Below are 15,024 nucleotides of genomic sequence, written 5' to 3'. Positions count from 1 at the left end.
GTCTAGATTCTAGATTGAAACTACATTGTAGTGTTAAGAATATTGTGTAAACATGGATTGTTTTTATGTCTAAACAGTGGCGTGAGGCTAACACTTGGCCATTTAGTGGTTTAGTCAGGTATTTTTCGCCATCCAACTTCAAATTAAAGTTTCCTACAACTTGGATTATTATTGACAGCACAGAATATCCCTTGATAAAACCTAAAGCTCCTAGAGCTCAGGCAACCTTTTCATCATATAAAAACAGAAACACTGAAAATGCTTCTATGTTTGACACCTGGCGGTTTAGTCAACTATGTCTCTAATGCATATGTTGGTTGTACCAGTGACTGCGAAATAGTTGAAAGATGTAGAATAGTTCAATTATGTGATCCAGGTGACAGTGTGATGGCAGACAAAGGTTTAAATGTGCAAGATTTGTTTGCTCACTTTTTTCAAAAAAAGAAACAGAATTAGTTCCAAAACTCCTATACGGGATAGAAAAGTCTCCAATTAACACGTGCACATAGAGCTAATTATTGGACTTGGCAAAACATACAAAATTCTAATAAATCCTATGAATGGAACTGAAACAAAACTTTCATCTGAAATAACATTTAGTTGTTTTATTGTGTAATTTTAAAACTTGTATTGTGCCGAAGGATGCATAAATAAAAGTGACACAATGAAGTTTGTTCTGATATATATATATATATATAAATATTATTTACAATAACATGCAAATGTAAATTGTAATGCATATAAAAATAAGGAGATGTGGTATGATATTCAGTGAGTTGATCAAACCAAAGTGCATAAGAAATAGATGAAGCAGTTACAGGTGTTACTGTCACTGTACAATCTCCAACAATTAGAAAAACTTGTACCGTGTAAAAAATTTCAGAGATCTTACAACTAAGTTTTGTTGTCTCACCTTGACTTTGGTGAATTGTTTATATCTGTTGATGTTAATATAAAAAAAGAAGATGTGGTATGATTGCCAATGAGACAACTCTCCACAAGAGACCAAATGACACAGAAATTAACAGCTATAGGTCACAGTACGGCCTTCAACAATGAGCAAAGCACATACCGCACAGTGAGCTATGAAAGGCCCCGAAATGACAATGTAAAACAATTCAAACAAGAAAACTAACGGCCTAATTTTATGTACAAAAAATGAACGAATAACAAATATGCAACACATAAAGAAAGGCAACCACTGAATTACAGGCTCCTGACTTGGGACAGGCACATACATGTACAGACAGAATGTGGCGGGGTTAAACATGTTAGCGGGATCCCAACCCACCCCCTAACCTGGGACAGTGGTGTAACAGTACAATATAAGAACGAACTATAAAAATCAGTTGAAAGAGGCTTAACTCATCAGATGGATAAATACAAATACAAGTGGACGTGGCCGGGTAGTTGTACATCCAAACAACAAAAAGACACTAAGTACAGATCTGAGAGTACTCACATTTACTGACAGCTAGTTCAAAGCCACTAACAACTGATAAAAAAATCTTGCTTCTAAGACTAAATTATCAATCCTTAAGCTCCCTTTAGAATTTTATAAATTTAAGATTTTACATTTCTGAGTTATGGGGTTTTATTCATTAAAAAAGGGGGGATTTTCCAGTTTTTGGACAACAACTCAAAAATGCTTTAAGCAGTTCGCATGAAACTTTAGTGAATTATTTATAGCTATTGATGTAATCTCCCTATTGATTTTCATAAATTTCAAATATGACATTGAGAAGAAATTGAACTTTATTTGTTTATAGTCTGGCAACAGATTTATTAAGTATTGCACAACAGCAAGAAATCTTAAATTGAATATAAATTCAATTCATATAACCGATTTCAAGTTCTTTGACTACATTTATTCAGAAACTATAATATGTCAAATATTTAATTACAATCCAAATTCAGACCTGTATCAAGCTTGAATGTTGTGTCCATTTTTGCCCCAACTGTTCAGGGTTTGACCTCTGCGGGTGTATCCAGCTGGGCTCAGCGAATCAGTTATTTCTTAATTAAGAACTCCTTTTTGTCGAGCCTGTGACTTTTGTCCCAGAAAGCTTGACATAGGGATAGTGATCCCGCGGCGGCGTTAGCTAACTTCTTAAAAGCTTTATATTTTAGAAGATGGAAGGTCTGGATGCTTCATACTTTGTATATGGATGCCTCATGTTACGAAGTTTCCGTCAGTCACATGTCCAATGTCCTTGACCTCATTTTCATGGTTCAGTGACTACTTGAAAAAAAAAATAAGATTTTTTGTAATGTTAAATTCTCTCTTATTATAAGTAATATGATAACTATATTTGGTATGTGCATACCTTGCAAGGTCCTCATTCCCGTCAGACAGTTTTCACTTGACCTCGACCTCATTTCATGGATCAGTGAACAAGGTTAAGTTTTGGTGGTCAAGTCCATATCTCAGATACTATAAGCAATAGGTCTAGTATATTCGGTGTATGGAAGGACTGTAAGATGTACATGTCCAACTGGCAGGTGTCATCTGACCTTGACCTCATTTTCATGGTTCAGTGGTTATAGTTAAGTTTTTGTGTTTTGGTCTGTTTTTCTTATACTGTATGCAATAGGTCTACTATATTTGGTGTATGGAATGATTGTAAGGTGTACATGTCTAGCTGGCAGGTGTCATCTGACCTTGACCTCATTTTCATGGTTCAGTGGTCAAAGTTAAGTTTTTGAGTTTTGGTCTTTTTTTCTAATACTATATGCAATAGTTCAACTATATTTGGTGTATGGAAATATTTTATGATCTATTTGTCAGTCACGCAGGTTTTTTTTTTACCTTGACCTCATTTTCAAGGTTCATTGCTCAGTTTTAAGTTTTTGTGTTTTGGTCTATTTTTCTTAAACTATAAGCAATAGGTCAACTATATTTGTTGTATGGAAGAATTGTTAGCTGTACATGCCTGCCTAGCATGGTTCATCTGACCTTGACCTCATTTTCTAGGTTCATTGGTCAATGTTTAGTTTACTTGGTTAATGTTAAGTTTATGTGACAGTTGTAATAAAGCTTTATATTTAGGACTATCAACATAATATCAATGATTAGTAAAGAAGGCGAGACATTTCAGCCTGTGCACTCTTGTTTCATTCATAAATTACTTTATACTTGGAAATATAATTTTGCTTGGAGTTATAGTTTCTAAAAAAAGTATTGTCATTGAAAGAGTTGACATGTTGCAATGTACATTTATTCTACATAGTTCTATGGTACCAAATCAAAAGTTTATATAAAAGAAAGAAGTCAAAGGTTTCCCATCATAGTTTAGTTACATACATTTTTTTGTACCTGAGGTCGTTGAATATAGGTCATTATATAAATAAGGAGATGTGTTATGATTGCCAATGAAACAACTATCATCCATACATTGTACTTACCAGTAACAAACCACATTTGCAAAGTTGAATAAAATTCAGTTGATAACATTTACTTATTACTAAAAAGAAAATGCCAAACTATTTTAAACAGTATTTGACTATAAACATAGATAAAAAAGGTACAAACTGGACATAATGCACTAGTTCATAAACAAGTGAGAACAATCGCCTTCATATAGTGCTCAGAATATGACATTCATAAAACTTGTTCAATATCATTAGAGAACTCTAAATCTTAAATACTGAAAGCCACCTCTGATAAGTACAATGTACTATGCAAGATAATGATATAACTGGACTAAAAATATACACAACCTGTAATTAACTGCCTTTACAGTGCTTTCGCGCTTTGATTATTCTTCTTATTTTTAAAGAAGGTAATTTTGACTTTTCTAGCAGTTTTTCGTACAAACTATCGTAATCTTCATTGATGAATCTAAGAGCTCTTTCTTGAATTTTTTCCATTTTAAAATAATTTTTTTCACTACAGTAGTGCCAAATTACTGGACAATAGTAAAAATTCGAAAGAATGAATGAGTAGAATGCTGTTAACCTGCTTAGTCTGTTTCAATATTTACCCATTCGTTTTAGAATATTTAGTTTGTGTTGATGCCTTTTTACATATTTCAGATATATGATTGTTAAAGTTTAAGTCCGAATCTATAGTTATTCCAAGAAGTTAAACATTTTCTTCACAAGAAATTTTGTTTCCATTTAAATTGGATCTCAAATTATGTTTATTTGGTTTTTTTTTCCAATCGCTATAGCCTGGAATTTGTCAGGATTAGCCTTCATTAAATTTATCGAAAACCAGTTTATTAGATTAAAACTATCAGTTTCTAAACTTTTAACAACTTTATCTTTATCATAATCACTATACGATACAGTGTTATCAGCAGCAAAATTATGAATGGTGCTATTTTGTACAAAATGAACTATAAATAGAGCAGGTAAAAAAAAAGGTAAAAATTTAATTTTGAAATTAATTAATCAAAATAAACATAAATTTTAATCATAAACATGTGGTGTATTGTAGATATCTTCGTTCTAACCTTCTGTCAGAGGTCATATTATTAGGAGATAGTGATGCTACAAAGAAGGGAAGACAACTCTATGATGATTGGATGACACAAAATACTAGGTAAGGTGATTACCTACACAGACAAGTAAGTGCTGCATTGTTTTCTTTATGCCATAAATTTTGTATTGTATAAATTTATATAGAATAGAAGTATTCTTTCTATGATTTATAAACATATAGGGAAAAGAGGGAATACTCTTATGTGTGCGATGTTGGATAATGCTAATACAGTACAAAAATGTTTTAATTAAAAATCACTCTGTCACATACACATGTGAAGCAAATGTCACATACACATGTGAAGCAAATGTCACATACACATGTGAAGCAAATGTCACATACACATGTGAAGCAAAAGATAAACATATACAGTAACAAAAAAACCATAGAAAGAAATTAAATAACTCTTAAATGGAATATATTAATAATTACCATACTTTATAATGCTTTTAACTAACTTTGAAACGAATAAGAATACATTTTTTAGTACCTTTATATTACCTAATGATAGCAATCCTTTCATTTTTGCTGCGCTTGCACATAGTGGAAGTGTATATATATGTAATTGTATTGGCATATTCTCAAAATTTCATATGTATTAATAGCTGTCTAGTATTAGTATATTCCAATTACTAGCTTCATCAGTAAGATTTGCTTAACTTGCTACTGTAGAAAATGTTTAATTTTCCAAGTATATTTAATTTTTAGATTGTAATGTTGATTTGTGACTATAAAGGGGAAATAATTTACAAATCTAAACTTAATGTTTTAACATTGAGACTGCAATTTTCCTTAGTTGTGTAGAAATTAATAGATAGTACCTTTAAAAACTAGTGTTGGAATAGTATCCCTTAGACCATAGCATTGAAATCTGACCCTATGACTTATTCCCATGATTATTTGTTAAAAGGTCCTGAATAACTTTTTATCCTACATAGGCTTTTTTGTTACACAAGTTAGTTAGTTTTTTCGTTTGAATGATTTTGTCAGTTTGAGACCTTTTATAGCTTACTATGTGTTATGGGTTTTGCTCATTGTTGAAGGCCCTACAGCGACCTATAGTTGTATAGTTGTAAACTTCTACGTCCTTAGGTCTCTGGTGGAGATTTGTCTCATTGGCAATTATACCACATCTTCTTATTTTTATATCATATAAAATCATATAATCACAGAAAAATTGTTTCTATTACAGTATTCCTCCGAACCTGAAGACTGCTGTGTACACTGCAGGGATTAAGTATGGAGAATGGTCAGAATGGAAATTTATGTTGGAGAAATACAACAACTCCATCACTCCTTCCAACAAAGATAGATATCTGTCCACACTGGGAGAGACCAGAGATTCTATAGTCATCAACAGGTATGAGGGCGATAAAGGGGGATTTTCTTCCAAAGTGTTTTCAATTTTTATTGACTCAAGTGTAGGAGGTTGTGGTTTGATCCTGGGCAGAGTATTCATTCATCGGTAACATGGTATTCACCTGAATGTTCATGAAATAATTATTGCTGGATTCTCAGCAACCTGAACTATCAATCAATCAATAATTAATTGACTTTTTAAGGATGTTTGCTGATCTTGTTTTTGACTTTTTGTCAGAAATTTAGAATCCTCTGGTTTTAATCATGTAGTGACATTAAAACTTTTGCCTGGTAACCTCTAGCCTGGTAACCCCTACCTTTATAACATATAGTTTAAGAAGCCATTTAAGAAAATCTTATAAATTCCTTAATTTTTCATAGTTTCTGAAAGAAGAATGTGCCAATGTTTAAATGTATGAAAATTCAACCAAATTTGCAATGGCTTACATATATCTCAAAATCTAGGACACAGACCTTTAATTTTTTTCTGTTCTTTTAGTTCCGTTTTTTAAATACTGTCAATTTATAACATTCTTTTAAAAAGCTTATTATTTTGAAACGGAGCAGCCAGCATCTTTAAATTACAATGTCTTGTTCAAAGACGCTTATTTGATTTTAACAACTTTTCTCAAAGGTCTGTTCATGTTTCGGGCCTTGGTTCTATGCAGGACCAAATGGTTTAACAATAATTTGATATATTCACAATATTGAAAGGGTCCATAAAACACAGATCATAGTCTACTTTTATGTACTTTCATTTATCAAGTTATGCTCCTTGATCATGCAAAAGGTAGTTAACATTCAAGCATTTGTTCAGTACTTCCATTGTATGGTTAAACTCTTTTTATGCCCTGCCTATGGTAGTTGGAAATTATATTCACTGTTCGACCTTTCATCTTTCCATTATCAGTTTTATCCTTTGATCAAAGAATACATTGTTGGCAGGTGCATTTAACTCTTATCTTAATTACAAACGAAAGTGAACCAACGCCTGGTAAATCTGTAGTAGGGTAGAGTCCCTAAAGTGGATACCTCGGGTATGCAGGGTCATAATGATAAAGCACATAAAATGAAGAAAGTCTTATAACAACAACACTTCAGGGACTGCTGCAGAAAATTTATTGATCTACATGTTTCAGTGCCTAGGGCAATAACTTATTATATATTTTAGTTCCATTATGCAAGATGACAAACATGTATTCATTCAACAAAATTTTAAATTTCAATGACATTCACATTTTATTCAACTGTCTTGTTCAAGTTAACTTCCACTTTCACTTTCTATTTATATACTCACCATGGTTACATTGTGACGTAATTTATGCATACCCGATTTTGTAGTTCAGGCGCAATTTTCTGTATTGTTTTTATCCTGATGACGGTGCCCTAGGCACCGAAACATTGTGCTTGATTTTCATATGATGAAGACATAATCTTTCAATCAGTTTAATTTAGGTCTGGAGCTGGCATGTCAGTAACTGCTAGTAGTCCTTTGTTAATTTATGTATCATTGTCATTTTGCTTTGTTTCTTTTGTTACCTATTCTGACATCGGACTCAGACTTCTTTTAAACTGAGTTTTACTGTGCGTATTGCTGTGTGTTTGTTTTTTCTACGTTGGCTAGAGGTATAGGGGGAGGGTTGAGATCTCACAAAACATGTTTAACCCCGCCACATTTTTGCTCCTGTCCCAAGTCAGGAGCCTCTGGCCTTTGTTACTCTTGTATAATTTTTAATTGTAGTTCATTTATAAGTTTTGTAGTTTAGTATGACATCCATTATCACTGAACTAGTACACATTTTTGTTTAAGGACCAGCTGAAGCACACCTACTGGTGCGGGATTTTCTCGCTGTGTGGAAGACCCATTGGTGGCCTTTGGCTGTTTTCTGCTCTTTGGTCGGGTTGTTGTCTCTTTGACACATTCCCCATTTCCATTCTCAATTTTATTAGATCAATAAATTTTCTGCAGCAGTCCTAGATTGATTGATTGATGGATTGGTGTTTAACGCCACTTTCAACACTATTTTGCTATTTTGTGGCAGTCAGTTTTTATTGGTGGAGGAAGCCGGAGTGCCTGGAGAGAACCACGACCTTCGGTAGGAAAACTGACAATCCTTGTCAATTAAGTTGCAGTCGAGTGCACCTGCCCTCGTGTGGGATTCAAATTCACAACCTCAGTGTTTACTGGCTAGTGGTACAGTAGTGGAACTACTTAGACCACTTGGCCACCGAGGCCCCCAGCAGTCCCCTGAAGTATTGTTGTTATAATACTTTCTACATGGTATCTTAATTGATTAGAGCTGCCAGTTTTCTTGCCCTAGGTTACGGTTCATTCATCCTGGTACTCTGGCTTCCTTCACCAATAAATTCTTGTCTCCAGGATATAGCTAAAAGTGCTGAAAGTGGCATTAAACACCAATAATCAATCAATCAATTATATATTCAGACATTCATAAAACTCTTTTGTGTATTAGTTTACTTAATTTTCCAAGGTTTAGATGTAATGAACATGTCTATCTATTGTTTGTCTCACTTTAAGTCAAGGAAGCAAGGATTAGGCATGGTGTTGTTGGCGATGGAGTCATCAACAGTTGTTTAAGTATGTGATTAGAATACACAGGCCAGCCATATTTGTGTTAAAAGTTTAAGATTAACACAGCAGATTATGAACTTACAGGTAATTTCATTCAACAATGAAGGATGTTTCTTGGTGATGATGGATATATTGAGATAACACTTTAGCATGGTGAATTTTACAACATAGTGATAGATTTTATAGGTCCATTTATAACATATTTTTGTGAAAATTTCAGGTTACTGCACATGGCTTTAAATGAAGATATGATTAAACACCAAGATTTGTATAAAGTAATGAGGGCAGTGACCAAGAATCCTTCAGGACAATTGTTGGCATGGCGATTTCTACAACAAAATTGGGAAAAATTATTACAATGGTATACATTTTAATCTTGTAATATAAATAGGTTATAACCTACTTATTCATATAATAATTTGTTAAATATCTCAATAATGGTTCAGATCCCCTCCCCTAAACCATATACAGTTGAACCTCATTGTGTCGAAAACTCAGATGAGTCGAAGTAATTTCTCGGTCCCAGTAAAATTCCTGTTTGATCAATGCATAAATACCTTTGATGAGTCGAACTCTGTTGATTCGAACACTTGGTTAAGTCGAGTAAATTTTATAGTCCCGTCGATGTAAAATTAATGTAAATTGACCCCGATGTCTTGAAGTTTGAAAGTAAGAATTTGTGAAAGATGCAGACCTAATGATAAAATTCAAATCGGATGTATCTTTTATGTAACCTAATCATTTTCAAAAGGGATTAAAGCTAAGTAAACATACTTGTTTGTATAACAGTTAAAATGACATGTTTACGGTAATTAACACATGTGTTGATTGTCCAAGCGGAACGTTAGTTTGTTGAACATATTTCACCTGACAATAAAATCGAAATGAATTTAAATGACCCAAGCCGAGATTGAATGAATCGTTAGAATTAAAATTCATTAATTACAATAAATAAAAGGATTAAGACAATTATGATAAATTCATAATAATTCAATGTTACGCAGAAGACCTCATCAGGGACAGTTCAGAACTTGTTTCGTTCTGCGAGTGATTTCCTTATTTATAGTGACTGACCTTTGTAAATATCTGTGTATACTATTGATTTTATTTGTGCATGATTTGTGTGGTTAATTATTATGAAGGACCAAAAAATATGGAGACTGAATACACAATCATAAAGTGTCATATCGAAAAAGGCACACTGTTCAAAGTATCTCGTTAACACAAATCTCATACTGTATTTCATGCATTCAAAATTTAAGACGACACACTCGACCTCGGATGAGTCGAACCTCGGATAAGTCTAATACTTTGGTCCGGTCCCTTTCCACTTCGACATAACGAGGTTCGACTGTATACCCTAAATTACTTTGAAAAGACCTTTCTAGTTTACCATAGGTCTTGTCCCTGGGAGATATACCACGTCCCCTGCATATCATTGATTGTTGTATATATATATATATATCTATATTCTCAATAATCCATCATTTTGACAAGGTTTAGAGAAATACATATGTACAATATATAATAAAATACAATTAGTAAAAGAAATTTTATCAACAAAAAATGAGGATGGCTTCACACAAGATTAAGCCTGGAGTACACACAGATTTATTTATGATTTTGATAGCTGAGCAAAGTTAGATATTATAAGATAGAGCTCTATAAAACTATTTGCATCCCCATCCCAAAACATATATTTTCTCAATCGACATGGTAAGACCTTTTAATACTCTTTAGATAATTATTTTCACTGGAAGTCATGCCACACACCTTTAATCGTTATTTGTTAAATACATCAAAAATATACCCAACCCTTAAACAGTATGAATTTTAAACTGCCATGACAAGACCTGTTAAGTGCATTTTAAATTTTGTGTGTATTTTTTTTTTTGGGGGGGGGAGGGGAGGGGAGCCATTAGTTTTAGTACAACATTCAGTTTTACATACAGTTTTATCTAGGTTTTTGTCTGACATTCCTCAACTTATGATCTTTTATTGTACTCTGGTATCTAGTTTATTTAATCAAAGGGGTTAGCCTCTTTTGACAAACAAATTATTAGAGCTTACTATGAATTAAGTGTTTGTAATTTACTTGTAGGTATGGAGATGTATCCTTTACGTTACCAGAATTTGTCAAATCAACAACATCGTCATTTTCTACAGAATTTGATTACAAAGAGGTGAATCTTCACAATTAGAATTTACAAATAATGCTTCATTTGATGGCCTGTAAAAAGCATTTGAATGCACTGGTTTAAAGGGTAAACATCTAGTGCAGTAAAAATTGGTACTGTTAATATTATTAAAAGTTATACAAGCACAAACAACATTTAAAAATTGAATGCTATATATGAATAAAGGAGATGCAGAATATACACCACAAGATAAAAAACAAACAAAAAACAAGAAGCTAAAAGTCAACAAGAAATGATTGTAACAGGATGCTGTTACGAAGTCTCCCAAACGAAGCTCCCATAATTCTGATTCCCAGGGTCGCCTGACATTGGGCAAAGTCCAGTGAAAATTGGTTTGGTCCAGTAAAGTTATATGCATTAGTGACCCCTGGGGACTAAGCCTGTATTTCATTTGATTTGCTGTCATGACAAACCAGAATATATATGGTTTAGGGGTGGGGATCTCGACCATTTACAAGATATTAGAACTTTCTCAAATGACAGGGGGTCGGGATGACCCCTGGGGACTAACCCTGTATATTATTCAAACCATCTTAGCATGACAAACCAGAATATATATGGTTTAGGGGTGGGGATCTTGACCACTTACAAGATATTAGAACTTTCTGAAATGGCATGGGTGGGGGTGACCCCTGGGGACTAACCCTGTATTTCATTTCATGTGCTTTATCATGACAAACCAGAATATATATGGTTTAGGGGTGGGGATCTCGACCATTTACAAGATATTAGAACTTTCTCAAATGGCAGGGGGTCGGGATGACCCGTGGGGACTAACCCTGTATATCATTCAAACCATCTTAGCATGACAAACCAGAATATATATGGTTTAGGGGTGGGGATCTTGACCATTTACAAGATATTAGAACTTTCTCAAATGGCAGGGGGTCGGGATGACCCCTGGGGATTAACCCTGTATATCATTCAAACCATCTTAGCATGACAAACCAGAATATATATGGTCTAGGGGTGGGGATCTCTACCATTTACAAGATATTAGAACTTTCTCAAACGGCAGGGGGTCGGGATGACCCCTGGGGACTAACCCTGTATATCATTCAAACCATCTTAGCATGACAAACCAGAATATATATGGTTTAGGGGTGGGGATCTTGACCACTTACAAGGTATTAGAACTTTCTTAAATGGCAGGGGTTGGGGATGACCCCTTGGGACTAACCCTGTATTTCATTTAATGGGTTTTATCATTTAGAACATTTTCAATTAAAAAGATTGTGTCTATCACCAACGGTTTTCAATTTATAATCATTTGAAAATTTAAAAAAATAAAATCCCATAGGGTTCTATAGTAAAACCCTCTTTTCTTTTTGCCCCTCAAAGTACCCCTTTATAAACCCCATTGCACAAACAAAACCCTGATTGCACCACTAGACATGTTAGTCTATCATATTGTGAAACCCTAAGTTAATCTGACAAGCGGTTTTGGAGAACGGGTGCGGACAAGTTCAAATTTAAAAGCGGCGGAAGAGGAAGAGGAAGAGGAAGAAGAATAATAATAATAATAATAATAAGAACTGAGCAAAAACAATAAGTCTTCCCAAACTTCGTTTGGGAGACTTAATAAATGATCATGCATTGGACAAGTGTATCAACAATAGTCTTAATCTATTTCATGTATATGTACTAGGTAATTTTAAAGTTCCCTATCTTTTGTTGAAGATAAATGTTTATTTACCAGTAGAGAAGAGAAATAACAATGGCTTTTTACTTTTCGTACAGGTGGAAGAATTTTTCAAGAAAGTAGATAGCGGTCCAGCTAAGAGAGCTGTGTCGACAGCATTAGAGAATATTAGAACAAATATAAACTGGTTAAAATCTCATGAAAATGAGGTCAAAGCCTGGTTGCTGAAAAATGTATAGTAAGCAATATAAAGAATGTATTTGAACATATAAAATTCCCCTACGCATAGCTGAACAGTAAATCAACAATTCTAATTGAAGGAAAGAAGACATTCTGTTATCTGAGTATTTACCAGGTATGGGTTTTGATATTATATTTATAACAAAATGATGTGTTTAAGGTGTCAGTTCGAGAAACCTGCTGGCAGGATTTATTTATTAATAAATAATACATTAGGTGTTTTAGAAATTTATTGCTGAAGCTTTTATATCCAGTTATTTTTATGTTTTAATGTCCCGGAATTCAATATTGTATATTGATACAATTTTTTAGAATACTTATTTGAAAATGACTAATGTAGATTTTCACAATTTATTATGGTGTAGATTTTGTTTAAAGGTGTACCACATTCTCAACTTTTTTTTGTACAATAATCTATCACAAATATAATTAAATATTTTTTGTTTACCTTTATAGTGAGTCACAAATGACTGAAAATAAATACTAAACAATCAAACAAAATAGATCAATAAATCAATAAACAAATAAATATTGTACAATTATTCCTTAGCTACGATGATTTTGTTGTTTATCTCAATCAGAATTTTTATACCAAATAAAATGTAAATTTGTTAATTCCGTACAAGAATTAACAAATAATGAAATTTCTAACCATAACACAATTTGTTTGTTACTCCTGTCATGAAGTGATAATGTTGTTCACGGTTATATTTAACAAGGATTAGTGGTATTTTTTTGTTGATTTCACGGTACATTTACACTTGAAATTACATTCCTCAAATATTAGAAAGTATTCTTTGAAATATCCTGTGCCAGTTATGAAGTAACACACTTCATTGTCTGTTGTGCTTTGGCAAATGTTATCATGGTTAGAGTTTGTTAAATAGTATTATCACAAACTAAGGACAGATAACCCCATCATCTCTAAGAATTTTTTTAACACCATATTCTGTTACAAATATAAGGAAAATTTTGTTTTGGCATTACAGTAATGGGTCACAGTTATATTTATCTCTTACTGTTATATTTAGAGTATATATACGGTTACAGATCATATTTAGATTGTTATTGTGTACATGTATGCCGACTTTAAATACAATTGACTTATTTACTATAAATCCATGTGCTTAGGAATTTTTTATGAAATGCATTAAGATTGATTGATTGTTGGTTGCTTAACGTCCAGTGGCAAATATTTCAAGCATATTCAGGACGAGAACAAGTTCACAATAAATACAATAGGTAGGTTCTGTAAAAGATTAAGGGATTATGGTCGGAGAAATTTAGACTGCCACGGGAAATGAGGGTATATTGGATAGGGACAGAAATTAAGCCTTGCAACAGGTCACCTACGGACCCCTCAAAGAGTTGTTGCAAGGGTTCTTAACGTGCAAAGAGCGTGGCACTCTCTTTACACGAGGCATCGGATTTAACGTCCCCATTCTGACCGGACGTGGCTGCAAATTTGTACATCCCGCACAGCCAAACGGACGCCCCACTTTGACGAGGGTTTTACCGCCGGTCGGAGGAAGACCAATGGTGACCATACTTCTATTCCCCAGTCACCCTTGGGGAGAAATGCATTAAGAACATTGTCATCTAAGAATAGAAGTATTTCCATACTAATAGAAAATGAATGGATATGGAGTAAATATACATGGGACAAAATCGCACACAATACATAGAAAACATAGAAAATTATCAATGAACAGGGCTTTTATTCCTGTTCTTCATCTTGACAGTTGATTTCTGTGTCATTTGGTCTCTTGTGGAGAGTTGTCTCATTGGCAATCATACCACATCTTTTTTTTAGATATAGGGTCTTCAACAATGAACGAATCATTCATACCCTACAACCAGGTCAAGACGGCCCCTAGCGTCGACTTAAGCGGTACTATTGATAAAAATAAATATATGGTTGTGCCATGTCATCAGGTTTTTTTATATGTTGAAATTTACTTTTCATATTTATGTTATTTAATAAGACACATTAGTAAATTATTTTTTTAAACCAAATTACCTATTAGAAATAATCGATATTTTCTCCATATTGGTTATTATAGCTGAGAATGATTTAGTTCTTATGTGTGAATGGGCTACTTTTAGCAAGTCCATCTACATAAAGGAATTTTAAAATTATCTCCTCTTAATAGTCTTGTTATATCCCTTGTAATCTGGTACCTTTGCTATTCATAAACAGGTCTGTAGCCAGGCTGTCTCTGAGGAGGTAATTTGGGGGTCATGACGCTCTGGCTTTAATGGTGTAACTTCAATTTGAAACTCATGTTTATTAATCTTTTAGGTCTATTTTATTTTATTATTACCTTGACTGTAATTGAAGTGACCTCAAAATCAATAGGGAACTTCTAATTATAAGTGACCATACGTCAAAGTAAGTAAAAACAACTAATGTTTGTTGTTACAATAAAGCAATGGTGTATAATGGAAATATTTAAAAGCATTTTGAAGTTAAATTATGGTAAATATATTTTCATCAATGTTATTT

General features: G+C 33.3%; 1 protein-coding gene across 1 annotated transcript in view; it reads left to right on the top strand.

Annotated features, from left to right (window-relative positions):
• LOC127739316 (endoplasmic reticulum aminopeptidase 1-like) overlaps positions 1-12,638 on the top strand; it is a 50,028-nt gene extending 37,390 nt beyond the window's left edge. The window contains exons 15-19 of the mRNA XM_052250985.1: positions 4,442-4,546; positions 5,679-5,846; positions 8,659-8,799; positions 10,540-10,621; positions 12,377-12,638. Of these exons, the coding sequence (XP_052106945.1) occupies positions 4,442-4,546; positions 5,679-5,846; positions 8,659-8,799; positions 10,540-10,621; positions 12,377-12,517 (637 nt within the window). The 3' untranslated portion in view covers positions 12,518-12,638. The remainder of the gene's footprint in view (positions 1-4,441; positions 4,547-5,678; positions 5,847-8,658; positions 8,800-10,539; positions 10,622-12,376) is intronic.
• Positions 12,639-15,024: the final 2,386 nt, after the last annotated feature.

This window comes from Mytilus californianus, unplaced genomic scaffold (genome assembly GCF_021869535.1).
Source record: "Mytilus californianus isolate M0D057914Y unplaced genomic scaffold, xbMytCali1.0.p SCAF_4, whole genome shotgun sequence".
In the NCBI taxonomy this organism is placed as follows: Eukaryota; Metazoa; Mollusca; class Bivalvia; order Mytilida; family Mytilidae; genus Mytilus; species Mytilus californianus.
This window is presented reverse-complemented; position numbering and strand designations above follow the sequence as displayed.